Source organism: Phyllostomus hastatus, unplaced genomic scaffold, assembly GCF_019186645.2.
Source record: "Phyllostomus hastatus isolate PE091 unplaced genomic scaffold, TTU_PhHast_1.1 phas_contig_81, whole genome shotgun sequence".
Lineage (NCBI taxonomy): Eukaryota > Metazoa > Chordata > Mammalia > Chiroptera > Phyllostomidae > Phyllostomus > Phyllostomus hastatus.
The window spans coordinates 1,289,905-1,309,809 of record NW_025333962.1 but is presented as its reverse complement, the minus strand read 5'-3'; the positions used below and the strand labels follow the sequence as shown (position 1 = coordinate 1,309,809).

At 54.6% G+C, this 19,905-nt stretch overlaps 1 protein-coding gene across 1 annotated transcript in view; it reads left to right on the top strand.

Annotated features, from left to right (window-relative positions):
• The window catches only part of ADAMTS2 (ADAM metallopeptidase with thrombospondin type 1 motif 2), a 253,189-nt gene that overhangs the window by 138,461 nt on the left and 94,823 nt on the right, over positions 1-19,905 (top strand). Inside the window, exons 4-5 of the mRNA XM_045850512.1 lie at positions 1,820-2,022; positions 19,360-19,443. Coding sequence (XP_045706468.1) covers positions 1,820-2,022; positions 19,360-19,443 — 287 coding nt within the window. The remainder of the gene's footprint in view (positions 1-1,819; positions 2,023-19,359; positions 19,444-19,905) is intronic.

Genomic DNA, 19,905 nt, shown 5'->3' with positions numbered 1-19,905 from the left:
AATAAATGTGTAAAAATAGAGCAACAATTCCTCAAACCTCCGTCAGATTTAAGTGGCCAGTCTGTCCTCTGGAAGAGACAAGGATGTCCCTGAGTCATCTCCAGGAAGCTCAGCTGCAATGGCTCTGCATGGGGATGCTGCCTGCCTGCCTCTGAGGAGCTGCCCTTCGCAGCACCAGCCACGGGCACTCAGTGTGCATGTGCCCGGGACAGCCCAGGAGATACAGGGACGCAAGCGCCTGACCTTACTGACTGCTCTTCTCTGTGTTGCTCCCCACTCTGCTTCTCCTGCACCTCCTGCAGCCCACTTTTTCTAGACACCAGGGAACAGCAAGCATCCCACATTTTCTGTTTGGCCTCTGTGCTATGGCCCAGTCACAGGCCTGCGCCTCAAAGCTAACAGACAGCAGGCGTAAAGGAGAGAGTTCCTGGCTGGGCGGCAGCCTCCCTGGGGGTTCCATGCGTCAGTCCTCCTGTCTATAAAATGGGCACAGAAGTGCCAGCACTGGACAAGGGGCATCAGCACTGGGCTAGGTGGTATAGAAGGACCCAGGGGCTGCTGTCCTCCTGTCCGTGAGTGGGCCTGCTGCCCTGAGAAGCCTGGTGGTACAGTGCTAGGGTGTGCAGAGAGCACCAGGCCCTGTATGGACGAGTCAGCTGACAAGACGCTTTGGGGCCAAGTGAGAAGAATTTTTCTGGAAGACTCTTAGGAAGGGTGGCCTGCAGGGGTACTGACAGCTGAACTGGGCTCTCAGCCCCACCTCAGCTACAGGGCCATTGAGGCCTGGGCCAGCCCTCCCTGGGTTGGTGATATCACCATAACCTGAGGTCCAAGGCCCCTCCAAGGGCAGGCGTCTCTGAAAACTCCCTCCTCACACTTCGGGAATGCCGTGGAGAAGCAGGAGCTGGGGAGCAGAGCCAGTCCATGGTGGGACCCCGAACCCAGTGAGAGTGGAAGAGGGAAGCGGGATGGCAGCTGCAGCCCCACAGATGCTGAGACCACAGCCTTGGCCTGATGGAGCACCAGGCCCCGGGCCCTCAGCCAAGGCCCCAGAGGCCCTAGTCCCTCCACCCCAACTGGGGCCAGGTACCAAGCCTGTGGGAACAGGTGAGACCAGGAAGACTGGCCAGGAATACTGTGAGGGAGATGTCGTGAGAAGAGCTTGTTCTGGTCCCTGCACAATTCAGCCAGGGACCCTTTGTCTCAGGTGGGGCCTGGGGCACACACAGTTCACCCGGGGACAGGTGCCCATGGGAGGTCTTAGGTGGATCTGGCCCAGAGATGAGGGTCCTCACTTCAGTGGAGGGCTAAGCAGGAAGTTCAGAGATGGAGCTGCCTGAGGAGATGCTGTGGGACTTACACTGCCCAGGCAGGGGGGCCTCAGTTTCTCCAGTTATAATAGGGTGGCCACACTCAGGAGACCAGCCCCCTGGTAGCTGGGCAGCCCTTGTTGAGTGTTGGGTGTGTGACTAGATGAAAGAGTTTGGCTCTGCCCACCCCACTCCTGGCAGGGCGGCCTGGCTTCCCAGCCCTTCCCATGGTCCCTGGGCACTAGGCCAGGGCTCTTCAGGGCCAAGGAGTTGGTTTGTGAGCCAACGGAGCTGAGCTCACCTGGCGTGCCACTGCCGCCCTCTCAGACTCGGTCTGTGCTCTTGCAAAATGGGACAAGAATGTCTTCCATTTGTTCTAAGATTTCAACAAGATAATGGCCAAGCCGGTGCCAGGCAGGCACCAAGTGGCGTCTGACTGGGGTTTTGTCCTGCTGCTTCTATGTCCCTGGGGAGCCGGCTGCTGTACACCATGTCCTCTGTCTTTCCAGGGGCCTCTGCGGGCAGCCTGGACAGCCTTAGCCGTACCCTGGGCATCCTGGAGGACCGGATCAACAGCTCGAGGCGCAGGGCCCGCAGACACACTGCCGACGATGACTACAACATTGAGGTCCTGCTGGGTGTGGATGACTCTGTGGTCCAGTTCCATGGGAAGGAACACGTGCAGAAGTACCTGCTGACGCTCATGAATATTGTAAGTGGGGCGGGCGGCTGGGGCTGGGGGCGGGTACGCAGGTGGGCCAGGGCACTGGGCTGTCTGTGGTTCCCCAGTGGACCAGGGGTGAGTGACATGGCCACAGGGAGGCTCCCTGGGTCCCCAGGGAAGAGAAGGTGACCTTCCTGTGTCCCACACTGAACCTCAGTTTTCTCATCTGTCAGTGGGGGCAGGGAGCTAATTCTGACTTGGCAAGTCTGTTTACCTGCTGAGGCGATTTTCCCCAAATTCCAGTTATCTGTGTACCAGTTTTCTTGACTTTTGCCATGCCTGCATTGTACCTGGACTGTGTATTTTCCTATAAATCAACTGACTTTGTAAAACTTAAAATTGTTTACAAAGGAAACCTGACTTTACATAAAAGTGACCTAAAAATAAAACGTAAAGCGATAAAAACAAATGAAGTGGGTGTGTGCTGCCTAGGGGCAAACCAACACTCACCCGGGCTTTCCCTGGAGGAGCCAGAGGAACTGAAGATCAGAAGAGGACCCCATTTCTCCCTGTGGAGCCGACCTACTTCATGGGGTGTTTGTGTGCCACCTACTCCTTCCCGGGCTTGCCCAGTCGTGTGCCCCGGTCTACCTAACAAGGGAGGTGAAGGGACCACCACACCTTCCCCCCACCATTGCAGGCCCTGCCCCTCCCTCTGGGGTGGCCTCCTGATTGGCAACAGGGGACACAGTCCCCGCTGCCCAGTGCACCTGGAGAGCCTTCCCAGAGAAGGCCTGATCCCTAGGGGAGAAGGGGCAGCTGGGAGAGCCCCTGTGGGAGGGGAGCAGGGGTGTCCTGTGCATGGGTCTTGGCAGGGAGGGCAGATTTGTAGAGGGAAGCAGGCACGTGTGGGCCTGGCAGTGGGCAGGGTGCCCAGAGCCAGGACCTAGAACACTGCAGGCTGGTGCCCCAGTCCTGGAAGCCTTGGTTTCCTCATCCTTGAAATGAGTCAGTAGTCTCCATCTCTGGGATTGCCGTGAGGATTAAGGAAGATAATGGAGGTGAACAGGCCTTTCAGTTACTGTGTAAAATGTGGTTTTCTTATCATGATGGTGGTGATATCTAATTCAGCGACAACACATCTAGAATTAAACTTAAAAAAAATTTTCACCCAAGGATATATTCATTGATTTTTAAAGAGAGGAAGAAAGAGAGAAACATCTGTGTGTGATTGGTTGCCTCCCGCAAGGGCCCTGACCCGGGTCAAACCACAGCCATCTGGTGTATCACTCAACCAACTGGGCCACCGCCAGGGCTGCACGTAGCCTTGAGAAGCACAGCGAGGCCTGCGGTGCTGGGTGCACTCCTTGTAAACTCTTCCTGAGGCTGCTGCAGAGGGTCCTTCTGTTGCACACACCTCCTGCCACACGAGCCTGAAGGAGGAAGTCTAGAACTTTCTCTTGGTTATGCTAGTTAACTTCAGTCTATTCATTTACACCCTCACCATTCAGCCATTCCTCAATTGGATAATACGATGGTTTGGTTCATTTCTTGAAAAGCATGAGAAATATAAAAATTCTTAAATTGAAACAAATTTTACTTTGGGGAGATAAATCAATGAGCTAAGGAGTAGTTGGACAGTGTCTTCTTCCCTGTCTCCTTGGATGCGTGCTTGTCCCAGACACAGCGGTTGGTCCTACAGAGGCTGAGGCCTGCAGGACAGTCCTGGGCACAGGGCAGCAGGGTGGAGGGTCTGAGCCCTGCCTCCCACCATGAATGCACTGTGGTAGCGGAGATGAGATGGGTGCTTGGGGCACGACTCAGCTGATACTGTCTAAGGCTGCGAGTCGTCATTTAAGTCGATGTACACATTTAAGAGAGAGCCTTGGGGGTCCATTCAAGACACATGGAGCTCTTTGGTGATCCTGGGGGAGGGGACCGAGGAAACACAGACCTTCGGGAGCAACACTGTCTTGTTAGCATGGAACTGCTCTAATTCTGCCTTGTCTGCTCAACAGCCACCAGCCATATGTGGCACATGCACCCACCCTGACCCTTTTGACAAGGGCCCTTAAGCCCTTGAGAGGTGGCTGTTGTGATAGAAGAACTGAATTTTTAATTTATTTTTTCCAATGTAACAAAATTTACTGTCTTCACCATTTTTAAGTGTATAATTTAATGGTATTAAGTACATGTATGTTGTTATACAGCTATCACCACCAACCCTCTCCAAAACTCTTTTCATCTTGCAAAACTGAAAACCTGTCCCCATTAAGCACTTGCATCCCCCCACCCCCGCCCTGGGTCCCGGAAGCTGCTGCCCTACTCTCTGTCTCTATGACCTGGACTCCTCCAGGGACCCCTATAAGTGGAATTACAGCATCAGTCCTTCTGTGCCGGCCTGACTTCACGGAGCACACTGTCTTCAAAGTTCGCCCATGTGGTAGCAGGTGTCAGGAGCTCCATCCTTGTTAAGGCCGATTGAGGCTCCATCATATGAGACCACAGTTCATGTGTCCATTCCTCTGTGGGTGGACATTCGGTGGCTCCCACCTTTGGCTGTTGTGGACACGCTGCTGTGAACCTGGGGCACAGTGTCTGTCTGTTCCGGTCCCTGCTTTCAGTGCTTTTGTGTCTGTGCCCAAAAATGGAATTGCTGGACCATAAAGTAATTTTATTTTTTATTTTTTGAGGACCCTCTATACTGTTTTTCACAGCACCTGCTAGTGAAAAGCATTCCTACCAGTAGGGCATGAGGGTTCCAATTTCACCACATTTCCACCAACACTTGTTATCTTTGATAGTCACCATCCTAACAGGTAACTTAATATTTGTAATTCATTTGCTGTTGCACTGAAACATCAGGGTGGCTAGTGGCTGCCATATTGGACAGTGCAGTCCTGGAAGATTTGTGCACAATGTGACTGCCTGCTGGGCCCTTCCTCTGCCCTTGGCCAAACACATGGTGCCCAGCAGCAGCACAGCAGCCTGCGTAGGGGTGCACAAGAGGCTCCCTCCTCTGAACCTGTGCTGGGCTGTCTACCTAGGGCAGGTTGGCCACAGCCATGCCCTGGCTTGAGATGCTATGTGGCATATGCACCCACCTTGACCCTTTTGACATGTGCATCCAGGACCCTGCCAGGGGCTGAGGTCATTGGTGGTCTCAGGCTTGGGAATAGGTGTCTAAGAACTTGTCTTAGGGAGGGGGGACCACCTATGAGCCAAGGCCTCCCTATCCTATCCAACTTCACTTACTTAACACAAGTTCAAAGGTGAAACAAAGATTTGTAAGACTGGCAACTGCGGAGCATTAAGCCCTGAGGGTGGGGCCCTTCCCCACACAGGCTGGCTACCTGCCCGTAAACCCAGGACCAGTAGTCATGAGCTGGACCCTGTATCCCAGCCCCACCTCCCCATGCCCTGCCCTGCTGGCCTTGGGGCTCATTCCCCAAGCCTGTTCCCATCCCTGCCCATCCAGACACTCAGCTCCAGGCTGCCCTGCCCTCAACTTCTGCCCAGGTGAAGAAAGAGGTGCCTGAGAGGGCGCTAGGGCCAGGCTCTGGGCCTCAGCCTCAGGCGCCCTTAGCCTGTTCCGAGAGGCTGGGACCCCAGGGAAAGCCACCAGAGAGCCTCCACCTCTCATTTGAGGGGTGGCCCACCCAGCCTGCTGGCTCTTCTAGGCTGGCCTACGCGGGCTGGGCCCCTCTTGGGCTCCTGGCTCCCATGTGGGTCTGCCCAGCCGTCCCCTGCTATCATCCTGTTCCTGCTCCCTCCAGCCTTCCACAGCCTCATCTGGCCTCCACCAGGCCCAGCCTTGGGGACCAGGAGTGCCCCTCTGCCCAGCTCACTTGTGTGTGGGGAGCCGCTGTCCTATTCAACCTTTCCTCCTCGGAAGCGTGCTCCCTGCTGTGTGTCTGGTCTTCCCAGGCCAGGACATAGCCAACACTCCTGAACACACCTGCTGCTGACTGTGTGTGTGGAATGTGCCCGTGTGCAGACTTGCTGTGCCAGCGCCTGAGCTGGCCTCTGCTTGCAAGCTCAGCACTGTGGCCACATGCACCAGACGGCCCAAGAAGCTGGGCTGGGATGCAGCCCTGTGCCCTGTGCTTGTGGCTTCACTGGTCACCTTGCCAGGCACAGGCAGTGGCCCTTCTCCCCCAGCTCAGGTGCCCAGGAGGCCAGGGGTCAATGCTATGGGGGAACACCAGAGCAAGGATTAAAGTAACAGGTTTGCATATGCATTTTTTTTTCCTAAAGATCTTTTATTTATTTATTTTTAGAGAGGGGGAAGGGAGGGAGAAAGAGAGGAAAAGAAACATCAATGTGTGGTTGTCTCTCACACGCCCCTGGACTGGGGACCTGGCCTGCAACCCAGACAGGTGCTCTGACTGGGAATTGAACCAGCAACCCTTTGGTTCAAAGGCCAGCACTCAATCCACTGAACCACACCAGCCAGGGCTGCATATGAATTTTTAAAAGTAAAATCTATTTGTGCCAAGAATTCAAGAAATACAAACTTTGCGCTCAAGATCAGTGCTTCCTCTATGGCTTAATAGTATTTAACTGAAGGATTGGTTTCAATCCTGTGCTTCCTGGAGAAGCCAAAGGCCTGGCTGTACTGCTCCTGGGCCTCACTATCCACCAAAGCCCCGAGCTGCCGGGATGAGCTGCCAGGATGAGCTGCCAGCTACTTGTGCCCCTTGTACCCGGCAGGCGGACGACATGGTCGATGCAGCCACCCCTGAGGGCAGCCCCTGACTGCCCTTTGTTCCTGGGACCCGCTGCTCCCAGGAGGCTTGCCGGAGGCTGCCAAGGCCACAGGACAGAGGTGAGGGGTCTTCCCCGAAGTTCCACTTCTTTGAACAGCAAGTATTTTAAACCACAATGTTATATTAAAGTAAACTTGGTCATATCCCTGAGTCAAAGCAAAAGTCACATGAATTCCTCAAGATGTACTGGAAATTTGAAAGCAGAGTTGCCAAAACTACTGCCTGAGGGCCAAATCCGGCCCTTCCCCTCATCTCGGAAATAAACTTTCTCTGGCACGCAGCAGCAAGCTCATCCAGGCGCGGTCCCACTGCCTCTGTGCTGCTATGGGGAGTGTCTGGGACCCAACCAGGACTGCTGTGAAGCTAAAGGAGTCCCTACCTGGGGCTAATGATGTATTTACTCTGGGGCTCTGGTCCTACTCTTGCCCAGAGCTACGGCCTCAGCCCTCAGGGTTCATGGTTCTGTCTGTTGCCTTGTGCCCTTGCAGATCCATGTGAAGGGAGCACAGGGCACAGCATGAGAACCAGCTTTGAAGTCAGAAGCATCTGCATTGCCATCCTGGCTTTTACACCCCTGGCACAGCTCCTGCCTTGCCCTGAACTTGGCTTCCTCGATTTTAAACCTCCCAAACACTCCGCATGTCACGGTCCCTGGCAAGAGGTGGCCCCAGGAGACAAGCTTCTCTTTGCCCCGTTCAGCTCCTCCCAGCCCCTGCAACTGGGCAGCCCTTTCCATCAGGAGATCCAACCATTTGGCATCTCTGAGCCAAAAGAACAAGAGTCGTCTCCTGGGCCACACATTAAATACATTATGAAATGTAATCAGCAAAAAAAAAAAAAATTCTCACAATGTTTTAAGTAAATGTATGATTTTGTGTGGGGCCCCACTCACAGCCATCCTGGGCTGTGGGCCACAGGTTGGACACCCTGCTGAAGGCCATTATAGGGACCTTGCACTTGAGCTGAGCTCTACCCTCTCCCTGCTCAGACCCTAGCCCAACCCCACCTGCTCCTCAGCCTTGCCCCCAGTGGGCCTGTGAGGTCACTGTGGGGATGCTTTTCAAAGCAATCAGATGAGCAGAAGGAGCAGGTTTCTAGGCAGAAGAGCCTTCTCTCCCCCATAACTGTTTGTGTTCTGGAAGAGCTCTGAGCGCCTAAGGCACCTCACTTGCTGAGGGTCGCCACTCCTTTGGCCCAGTAAGTACTCGGCAACCCAAGCACCTTCTGAGTTTCCGGAGCTCAGGCTGTGCCCTCAGACCCCTCTGAGCTTAGAAACAGGTCTCTGGAACTTCTGGCCAAGATGGAGGCATAGGTAGACACACTGTGCCTCCTCCCACAACCAAAATAAGGACAATAATCTAAAAACAAAATAACAACGAGTACTGACAGAAAATTAAACTGTATGAAAGTCTGACAACCAAGGAATTAAAATAGACACATTCATCCAGACTGGTAGGAGGGTAGGAATCAGGTGGCGGGGCGGAGAGGGTCCAGGCAAAAAAAGCGGTGGCTAGCGGACCCCGGGCGCACAAGGCAGCAGCAGGCGGAACCAGCAAGGCAGGGGATTGTGGAGGGGCACTGTGCACAAGGTGGCTTGCAGACTGGGCAGTCCCACATTCGTGCACAGATAAACCAGGCGAAATTGGTGAGCAAGACAGACCGCACAACCCAGGGTCCCAGCGCAGAGAAATAAAGCCTCTAAACACCAATTGAAAACACCTGTGGAGGCTGAGGTGCCGGGAGAGACTTCCAGCCTCACAGGAGAGTTCGCTGGAGAGACCCACAGGGTCCTAGAATGTACACAAACCCACCCACACAGGAATCAGCACCAGAAGGGCCCAGTTTGCTTAGGGGAAGCGGCAGAAGTGACGGAAATCCAGCAGAAAGCAGAGCAAGCACCATTGTTCCCTCTTGGACCCCTCCCCCACATACAGAGTCACAACCCAGTGACTGGGTTGACCCACCCTGGTGAACACCTAAGGCTCCACCCCTTCACTATGTAACAGGCACATAAGATAAAAAAAAATGGCCCAAACAAAAGAACAGATTACAGCTCCAGAACAAATGCAACTAAGTGAAAAAGAGATAGCCAACCTATCAGATGCACAGTTCAAAGTACTGGTGATCAGGATGCTCACAGAATTGGTTGAATTTGGTCACAAATTAGATGAAAAAAGGAAGGCTATACTAAGTGAAATAAAGGAAAATGTACAGGGAACCAATAGTGATGAGAAGGAAACTGGGACTCATATCAATAGAGTCAACCAGATGGAAGAAAGAAACAACCAACCAGAAAAGAATGAAGAGACAAGAATTCAAAAAAAAAAAAGAGAGAGGCTTAGGAACCTCCAGGACATCTTTAAACGTTCCAACATCCGAATTATAGGGATACCAGAAGGAGAAGAGGAAGAGCAACAAGTGGAATGGTTATTTGAACAAATAACAAAGAAGAACTTCCCCAATCTGGCAAAGGAAATAGACTTCCAGGAAGTCCAGGAAGCTCAGAGAGTCCCAAAGAAGTTGGACCCAAGGAGGAATACACCAAGGAACATCATAATTACATTAGCCAAGAGTAAAATTAAGGAGAGGATCCTAGAAGCAGCAAGAGATAAGGAGACAGTTACCTACAAAGGAGTTCCCAGCAGACTGTCAGCTGATTTCTCAAAGGAGATCTTGCAGGCAAGAAGGGCCTGGGAAGAAGTATTCCAAGTCATGAAAGGCAAGGACCTACATCCAAGATTGCTCTATCCAGCAAAGCTTTCATTTAGAATGGAAGGGCAGATAAAGTGCTTCTCAGATAAGGTCAAGTTAAAGGAGTTCATCATCACCAGGCCCGTATTATATGAAATGTTAAAGGGACTTATCTAAGAAACAGAAGATAAAAAATATGAACATTAAAATGACAACAAACTCACAATTATTAACAACCACACCTAAAACAAAAACAAAAACAAAAACAAACTAAGCAAACAAGTAGAACAGGGACAGAACCACAGAAATGGAGATCACATGGAGGGTCAGCAACAGGTGAGTGGGAGGGGGAGAGGGAAAAGGTACAAAGAATAAGTAACATAGATGGTAGGTAGAAAATAGGCAGGGGGAGGGCAAGAATAGTATGGGAAATGCGGAAGCTAAAGAACTTATGACACATGGACATAATCTAAAGGGGGGGAATGTGGGTGGGAAGGGTTGTAGGGTGGAGGGGAGTGAAGGGGGAAAATGGGACAACTGTAATAGCATAACCAAAATATATTTAAGAAAAAGAAACAGGTCTCTGTACAGTATGTTCTGAAACAGTGTTTGTCGAATGAATGGTTTTTGTCTATGCCAGGACTCAGATTTTTTCCTCTTTTCTTTTCTAATTTAATCCAGAAGTTGGCCCGGGCTTCCCAAAGCCTTGCCAGGGTTTGCAAACAACAGAGGCATGCCGTCTCCATTCGTCAGCAGCTTGCAGGAATGTTGGGGCCATGTGGTGACAGTGGGCAGGCTGCGTGGGGTGAGGGCGACAGGAATGTTTTCTGCTAGTCCTGGGGCAGGGTGGGGGGCTGTCATGTACCAGCCGCAGGGAGACACAGCCCCAAGTCCTGTTCACATGTCTCTGGCTCTGGTGCCTGGGACAGAGACAAGCATCTCTGAAACTGGACACAACCCTTGGCGCCTTCAGTTTCAGGGAATCCAGCTCAGCTCCTGGGCAAGGGGGACACATTTGGGTTTGGGCCTGACCTTCGCACAGCGGGAGAGGGGACGGGACAGGGAGCAGAGGCTCCCTCGTCACACACAGCTCCCCAGCCCCAGGGCCTGCTGGTACCATGGGCCCAGGGCATGCCTGCACTGTTCCTGCACCTTGTGCGTGTCCCCATGCGCTGCCCAGAAATAGGGCTGGCAGGGCCCATGGTGTGTGAGGCTGCCACACTGCTTAGGAAAGGGTGGTTCTCTCAGGTGCTGGTGGGAGCCAGGCAGGAGGCAGGGCGGGAGGCCAGAGTGGCTGCAGGCAGTGTGGAGTGTGAGCACTGCAGTGGCTGAGGCACCATGTCTTGCAGTACCCCCACCCTGTGCGCACTCACTGTGGTCATGTAGGAGTAAGCAGGCCCCATGTTGCTGGCTCTTTTTTCCATGAGGAGTTGGAAGTCCAATTTTTATAGGAAATCAAATTATTTTTTAATGTCAGCAAATTGAAATGAAGACCTCACACAGCACAAGGGAACCAGAGTGTAGCTGCAGGCATGTCTGGCCCATCAGTGGGGGTGGGGGGTGTTCCTTCTGGCCTGGGCAAGAGGGGGCCTTTGCCTGCCCGCAGTGCGCTGGGATGGGCAGTTGTTCCACCTCCAGGGCTGTTCTGAGCATGACTGCAGTTAGACACCAGAAAGGTGCTCACCGCAGTGCTGGGTGCATGGAGGATGTCTCACAGATGTGAGCTATCCCTGGTCACGTGTTAGTGCATTGGGCACCCCAGATCCCTGGTGTAAACTGGCCACTTTCGGGGCTCTGGGTGTAGAAATGAGCTGTCGTGTGCCTGTGCTCAGAGGGCTCGGAGCCCGGGAGGATCGGGGAGCAGGGCAGGTCGAGCACTCACACCTCGGTTAACACTTGGATTAATCACAAAGATACAGGGCCTTGAGGGGGGCCTGGGAAGGGCGCCCCTAACGCAGAGGCTGGGCTTGCTGGGAGGCCCCTGGAGTGTGCTGGTGCTGCTGCAGGGGCAGGACGGCCTGTGTGAACACCCAGTGGCATCTCTGCAGCACCATGCCTGGCCGGCCTCTGGAGGGCAGGGTGCTATGGTCAAGGCAACACATGAGGTCAGCACCGCCTCCTGTCAGGCCAGGGGCCCCAGGACCCACTGTGATACTGCACGAGCAGAGGGCCGAGGCTGTTTTGGGGTCCTGAAAGAGAAACACCTGTATTCAGGAGTTTGGGGCTCATGGCTTCTGTCATCAGAAATGCCTCTGCACAGGGCCTGAGGAGGCTGAGTGCTCACAGCTGGCCCCATGTGGGGAGGAGTTTAGAAGCTGTCTCTACGTGGTCCCAGTGGCCCTGCAAGGCTCTTGTCACTGGGTGGGGTCACCGAAGCTCAGAGAGGGTGATGGCGTGACTCAGGTGAGGAAGACAGGATTTCTGTGCCTGTGGAAAGGCAGACCCACCTCAGGGACTCAGCCCAGATGACGTCCCGTCCCCACTCTTCTGGCTGAAGAGAGAATACTCCTGAACTCCTGAGGAAGGCCACCCTCAGGTGTGTTCTTGCCTTGGCTTCTCTGACTCCCGACAGCACTTGGGGACACTTGCCTACCACCCACTCTGCTTTCTGTCTGGTTCTGTGACTCCTGGTTTTCCCCTTGGCTCTTCTGTCCACAGTGTCTTCCTAGCCTCTCTAAGGTTCATTCACCCGCTCCGTCTCTCATCCACTCGGTATGTGTCTACAGAGTGCCCTCCACGTGCCGGACAGTACGCAAGTGTTGGGAGGGTGGTGGACAGTGAGACTGGGGCCCTGCCTGCGTGGAGCCCATTCCAGTGGTGCAGGTTGACACCAGTGATGATGAGGAAAATGGAGATGGTTCTGAGGGGTGTACCACACTGTCCTTACCTCTGTCTCTACCTCCCTCCACTCCCCCATGCCTCTGCCCCCTGCGGGAGGCCTCTTGACACCTGACAAGGACACTCAGCCTCCCTGGGGGAGCTGGTGGCTGTCAGAGTGGGTGTGGGCATCCCTGTGAACCAGGAAGGCCAGGCAGCAGACCTCCTCAGTGACAGCTGTTGGCAGCTGCAGAGCTTGTGCCGTGCAGACTCCAGCAGGAGGTGACAGCTGAGCCAGAACAGCAGGGACTGTCACAGCGTGGGCTGCGGCCTGGTCTGGTGTGTCTGTCACTCCTCCTGCACCTGTTGCTGAGCTGTAATCCAGCAACCCTGGGGTCCTGCTCTCTGCTGGGGGCCCCTGCCAGTGTGTCTCGGAAGGGTTAGGGGTTCACAGGAGGCAGCATACATTCAGTGTGAGGCTTCAGGACTGCATCTATCTGATGTGAATGTTTAATTATCTGGCCAACAGCCTGGCACATAGTAGGTGTTGATTAAACATCTTTTGAATAAGTAACTGAATAAATGAAGCCCCGTAAAGTGGTTATGGTCCCAGAGACTCCCCTGAAGAAACAGACTCTGCCCCTGCATGGAACCGAGTCCCAGGAGCATCAGGGGCACCCTTGTGCTTCCCCTGTCATACCCAGGGTCTTTCTCCATCACAGGGGCTGGGAGTATGGAGATCTGGCCCCAGGGGCCGGTGGCTGTAATTGCAGCAGGTTTCCTACATCGCTTTCCAGAGCCTTTGCCCTGATTCCCACTCATGCTCGTGAGCAAGTTTCTCGATCTTTCCGAGCCTCAGTTTCCCCAGTGGTGAAACAGGTATAATGATGCTCCCTGGCAGAGTATGGGAAGTTAAGGACATGAGACCTAATAGAGGTCTTGGAAGGTCAGAGCTGACCGTTGAGGTGCTACCGTCATTCCTTTGTGTACGTGACATCTGCCCAGCAGCTGTTGTCCTCGAGAAGCTTGGCTCCCCTGGGGACACACTTGCCTGCCTGAGGTAGGGCAGAAAGGAGAACAAGGGCCCTGGCAGCCCTTCAGCAGCGCCCTCTGCTGGGCTGGGTAGGAGGTAAGCCTCCAGCTGGCTCCAACAGTAGCACCACTGCCATTCTGGGCAGAGGGCATCATGCCCTCAGAGGGTTCCTGGGTGGGAGGCATGGGGTGGGGCAGGCTTGGGGGTTCAGGACAGGGAGGCCTCTGAAGGACCAAGCTGGCCAGCAGGAGTGGCTGGTGGGGCACTTGGGAGCCAACCAGGGTCCAGGCTCTGAGGAGGCTCCCAGCCCCAGGAGCACAGGTCTGGTGAATGGAGGGGCAGGTGGCGATCTGACAAATGAGGATATGAGATCGCTGGCCCTGTGGAGGGCGGCCTGGAGGAAGCAGTGTCTGCATTAGCATCACGACCCCTGAAACTGTTCCTGCCCCGGCCCCCACCCCGCTCAGGACACACAGCGTGTGGGGACAGGCAGTCCTGAGACCCCTCCCCATGATAGCCTGGCTCTGGGGGCTACAGGCTCCCCGTGGCCTTTCAGACTCAGAGTAATCTGCGGGGCACTCAGGCCCCCTCCCTCAGGTCTGGGCTCCTATCTCCTCCACATCTGTCCCCTGTGCCATGCTTCTGGTGCCTGTTTTGAGCTGGGGAGCAGTGCAGCGGGGGAAGGTTGGGGGTCAGGGGCTGCTCAGGAAGACAGATCCCATGCCACCGTGCTCACCCCTTGCTCTCACTTCCAGCAGGGCAAAGGTCCCCGCAGTGCCCGGCCAGGGATCAGCAGGCAAGGCCACCTGAGGCTCCCAAGTACCCCTGGGAATGCTCACCCTGGAGCCTCCTGCCTGTGCAGGGCACATGTGGGAGTCGGAGCTGGCCTGGCTTCCTCAGTCTTTTCTGGGTGGACACTTGCTGGGCAGGGTCTCTCCTTTTTTCCTCACCACTTGGGGACCCTGGGACCCTAGAGGCCATGAGGAGGCTGGCCTGACTCTTCATCATCTTTTCCATGGGCATGGGGGACAGGTCTGGCTTCAGGCTCTTCACCTGGGCTGCTCAAGTGCACTGGGCACTTGGTCGATGGTCCAGGTCGGGTTCCGTGCCATATGACCTGTCCACTCTGTAGCCACTCTCAGTCCCAGGCCTGCAATGTCCACCCTGCCCACACAGCTGGTGCATCTGGAGCCCACACACCCTCTGGGCCTGGGAGCCAGGCTGCTCCTGGGCCTGCTCACTGATCTCACTCCTCTTAGCGCCACTCTGGACGTGGACTTTGCTCATGCTGTGTGGCTCAGCTTAGGGTCTGGGTGGGAAGCAGGGCCCATAGCCCTTGGATCTGTTTGACCTTAAAGGGGTGAGGGAGCCACAGCAAGGGTGGGGGCTACAACCCTGAGCCTGACTTCACACTGCTCAGCCACCTCCCCTCCCCTTCTCGGTCAACCGGGGCACGTCTGCTCCACTGTCCCTGTCCCTGGGGCTTCCCAGGTGCCATGACACCATCCTGGTGATACATGTAGCCCTCTCTCTCTCCTTGGGTGGAAATGCTGGTGGAACAGCAGAAGAATATGAGCTACAGGAGGAATGAACATCACTGTGGTGATGTGTTGGCTGTGCCCTGTTGGACTCTGGTCAGAGATCACTCCTCAGGGCTGGAGCTTGCACCCCACAAGTTCTGAGGCTTGTGGGGGAGGGGAGGGTGGCTGTGGCCTGCCTGAAGCCCTGCTTGTTGCGGGGACCCAGGGCTGGGCCCGGGCTCTGTGGCTGGGGCACTGGGGCACAGCCGCACAGGGCAAGAGGCAGCTCTTGCACAGAGAAAGGCGGCTCTTTTTTTTCAATTATTATTATTTTTTAATCATGGTTCAAATACAGTTTTCCCCATTTTACTCCCAATCCAGTCCCCCCTCCCACCCTCCCCACTTCCCTCCCATTACCACCCTCCCCTTAGTCTATGACCATGTGTCCTTTAAGTTTGTTCCTGTGAACCCTTCCCACTGTCCCCTTAAATTCCCTCTTCTCTCCCCTCCGGTCACCATCAGCCTGTCCTCTATTTCAGTGTCTTTGGTTATATTTTGCTTGTTTCTTTGTTTTGTTATTTAGGTTCCTGTTAAAGGTGAGATCATATGGTATTTGTCTTTCACTGCCTGGCTTGTTTTGCTTAGCATAATGTTTTCCAGCTCCATCCACGCTGTTGCAAAGGGTAGGAGCTCCTTCTTTCTTTCTGCTGCATAGAATTCCATTGTGTTTCCATTGTCACACAGAGCCAGTCCCAGCTCGGTGCCTAGTCCAGAGCAGAAACTTGACCGCATCTTTTAATAAGCAAAAGGTTCATTACAAGGTATTTCCCCAAATGAGAGTCCTTGGCCGCCGTCCATGAAGGAAGGGCTGCCGCAGTGAACATTTTCTCCCAGGTTTCAAGATTCCTAGAGCAATTTCTCAGACCAGGCTCAAGGATGCTGTCCCAGCCTGCCAGCCCACTGCAGCCTGGCTGAGGAGAGCAGCTGCCCAGCACTCAGGACTCAGGGCAGGCTCGAGGCACTGGGCCCTCACATGAGGTCTAGATCACTGCAGGGCCTCAGGGGCCCGCTGCTGTCACACACTTGGCCCATTTCCTATTGGTCCATGTCTCCAAAGTTACTCCCTCCTTTGTTTATGTAAAACTCTTTACTGACCACCTACTGTGTGCTGGATATTGCTGGGGACACAGCAGTGAGCAAGGAGGAGAGGCACCTCCTGTTTCAAGTAACTGTCAAGTCTGGGAGCAGCTCCTTCAGCGGGCATTCCAGGTGCTTTGAGCAGGGGACAGTGATGGGGGAGAGAACATGAAGAGCCAGAGGGCACAGCAAGTGCAAAGACCCTGGGGTAGGGAGGGCTCCCCATGCCAGGAGCCCAGGTCTGGCCAGGCCCACCTGACAAGAAGCAGCATGGTTTTGATTTTATCCCAGTTGCAGTGGGAGGGCTTTAGGGTAGGGGTAGGAGATTAAACAGGGCAGTAACTGGCCCTCTCCTTTGAAATGCATTTATTATTTGGACTTTGTTTCTTTGAATGCTCTTCAGATATTTCAAGAATCCAGGGGCTAGAGGGGAGAAGAGGGAATTCCAGGCATGAGCCTTTGCACAGCAGCCAGAGAGCTGCCAGGTTTCATGAAGGCAGAGCTGTGGGACTGAGGGCTCTTAGAGGAAAGCAGCGGAAGTGGATCACAGAGAAGCCAGCCAGGCCTGCCTAGAAGGGGCTGAACAGCCTGCTCCTGGGGCACTGGGGAGCCCTTGAGGGTCTCAGGTGGAGAAAGGAGGTCAGATCTGCTGTCCCACTGAGAACCTAGGACAGGTCTGTCACTGAGCTGGGGGTCAGTGCATGGTGGGATGGACATTTACACAGCAAGCTCAAACATGGGGAAAACCCAACTTCATTTACTTCTAACTGCGGCTTCCCTCACCACAGCACAGAAGGAAAAGTGTACCCTGGCCCGTGAGAGGGGTTCAGGCTTTTCCCATTTGAAAGCTGTTAGGGAGATAACTCAGGTCAGAACTTGAGCTTGACTTCATGCTGGTTTTAGTCAGCTCTGGCCACTCTAACTAAACACCATAGGCTAGGTGGCTTAAACAGCACACAATTGCAGTGGAGGCTGCGGAGGCTGGAGGTCCAGCTGGTTGGTTCCTGGTGAGGGCTCTCATCCTGGCCTGCATACAGCCACCTTCTTGCCACGTCCTCACATGGCAGAGAGAGAAAGAGACAGAGACAGCTCTCTGGCGTCTCTTCCTATAAGGGCACTAATCCCACCAGGGGATCCCCACCCTCATGGTCTCATCTAACCCTGATCACCTCCCACCATTACATTGGTAGTTGGGGTTTCAACATATGAATTTGGGGACATAGTTCAGTCCACAGTAGGGCCGTTTGTCACTTTTCCCTCCTCCCTCTACATAGGGATGCATGCATAGTGCGGCCCTCCTGTACACGTCTGTCCCAGCCTGCTCTGGGCAGTGGCCCTCCAGGATGCAGACCTGTGGTTTGGGTCCCTCAGAGTTTGTTCTCTCTGCTGCAGACTCCCCTCCTGCTGGCCAGTGCCCTTGGGCTCTTTGAGACCCAGCTCTGGCCCCAACCATCCTGCTCACTGTCCCTGGATCGCCTCCCACCCTGACGTAGCTGGGAGCTTGGCTACCCTTGCAGGCCTCTTGCTTCTGAAGCTTCTCGTGCCTCCATTGCTGCTCTCTGAAGCCACCCCCAAATGTGAGCCAGTCCCCCAGCGAGCACAGTGGTTCAAGCTCTCCTTGCCGTCAGCTCCTCAAAGATCAAGGCCGGTTTTTCTGCCATCCCCAGCCTCCCCTATCCCCCTTCCCACCCCTCCTTCTGCCAAGCACCCTCCCTGTGCCACTGCCTTCTTTATTTCTGCGCCGTGACTTTCAGTCAAGCTCCCAGAGCCAAATTGGCTAGTTTTGCTGGTAATAGACAAAGTGACTACTTTGAAGACAAAAAACCCATTTCTCTCTTAAGAAAAACTGGGTTTTAGGGCTATTGTCTTGCTGTGGACTAAAATGTCTAGTTTGACCCTCAAAGCTGGGCCAGATGTCCAGTGTTTCAGGGGCATGCACCCTGCCCCTGAGACCTTGAGGCCTGCAGCAGCCCAAGCAAGGGCAGTGACAAGTAGGGCGTTTCACCATTTTCACCACGTCTCTTCTCACACGTGTGCAAAGTCAGTCCTCAGCAGATCTGTGCGGTGGGGACTGCCACCTTGTTTCACAGAGAGGAAGCTAAGGCATGAGTGGGTTTGACAATCAGCCGCCCCTTCCCAGGGGTGGGGCCAGAACAGAATTTGATCCGTCAGTACGTGATTTTCCTTGTTAACCCTCAGGTTTCCCAAAGGGTCTTCCTGCTCTGTATAGGAGGCTGTTATCATTGCTCAGACAGAGACTGCAAGTTGGGGTTGGGAGCAGGTACAGCACTGCCCTGAGACAGCAAAGTGGCTCCACCCTCTCAGGGCGCCATCAGCAGCACCTGTGCTCGGAGTGCACTCAGGGGTGCAGACAGTTCAGTCCCCCACTCAGTGACACTCTGAGTGGGTGGGTTCTTTCAGGGTTCTGAGCACTGGCTGGGAGCTGCTGGGGACACTCAGGGAAGGTACAGGGGACTGCAGCTTACCATCGTGGGGGACACAGAGACCTGGAGAACAATGGACCCAGCGCTCGCTGAGGAGCACATCAGACTTGGGAGGCCCTTCAGAGAGGGAGCGACTGGAGGTCAGGCTGCCTGGAGCAGAGGTTTGCTCAGCCAGTGCAGGAGGTGGCAGCGAGGGGCCGCCCCAGGCAGAGCCCTGAGAATGTGTGCAGCGGGGTCTGTGTCAGCTGAACCTGTGGGAAACCCGGCCAATGTTTGCACAAGGCTGTGCTGGCTATATTGTGGGGAGTGGGGCCCCTCCCCTTTCTTGTGCCGTGACCCCCTTGGCATCTGGTGAAGCCCATGAACACCTGCTCAGAATAATGTTCTTCAATGCAAAAAATAAAATACGTGAGACTAAGCCAGTGGTAGATTACTAAGGAAGCCAATGACATGAGCTGCAGGTGCCAACAGAGCACAGAAAGCACCTCTATGACTGGGTGATGTCCCTTCTTCACCAACACACTCAATCAGATCTGGTGCTGGGTCTGCACAGACCCCCTTCCAAACAGTGACAAGTGTGGGTGACTGATTTCTGCTGCTGGCAGTGCTGGCCCTGTCCCTGCCTCTGGATTGTATAGCCTCAGGTCACTCTTGAAGGAAAGGCTATGTGCAGTTAGGGGCCGATGCCAACAGAAGGGCAGTGTCCAAGGCCAGCAGGCTCCAGGTGGAGAATGCCTGGGCTGGCAAGAGGGTGCCAAGAAGTGGTGGCCATCATTCCACAGCAGTAGTGGCTGCAAGGCAGGTGGCACAGAGGAGGGAAGGGCTGGGCTGCCAGCAAAGATGATGCCTGGTATAACCTGGGGATAAGGGATAAGTGTGGGCTGGGTGGGTGGTGATGTAATTGGCAAAGAAAGCCAGGACTGGTCTTTGGGCCTGAGAGTCCCGCTGACAACATCTCCCTGGTGGTCTTTCAGGTCAATGAAATCTACCACGACGAGTCCTTGGGAGCCCACATCAACGTGGTGCTGGTGCGGATAATCCTGCTGAGCCACGGAAAGGTGAGTGAGCCCAGGCACTGGGGTGCTCTGAAGGCATCTGCATATGCCTGAACAGCCCTGTCTCTGCCCTTGCCCATGCTTCCTGCAAGACACAACAAACCTGTGAGTCACCCGCAGCTTCCTACTCCACTGGCACCCCTTGTTTTCAGATCTGGGCTTTGTTATTTTCCTGGTGTGGTGAGGCAGACAGATCCAGCGGTGACTTCTGTGGGGAAGCCGGTCCATTCCTCACAGATCCAACCCTGATGGGCCCCGCAGGGAAACACCAGGGCTGGTCAGATATAGGCAGAGGAAGGGGCCACAGGTGAGAGAGCCTTACTGTGGTCTCTGCAGGAAGCTGTGGGTAAGCAGGAATGGACTGTCCACTCTGAACAGTTTCGGCAGGCTGTAGGATATGGTGCTGGTGCTTGGCCCCGGGCTGGTCAGGGCAGGGAAGGGGGCCTAGAGTGTGAGACGCTGAGG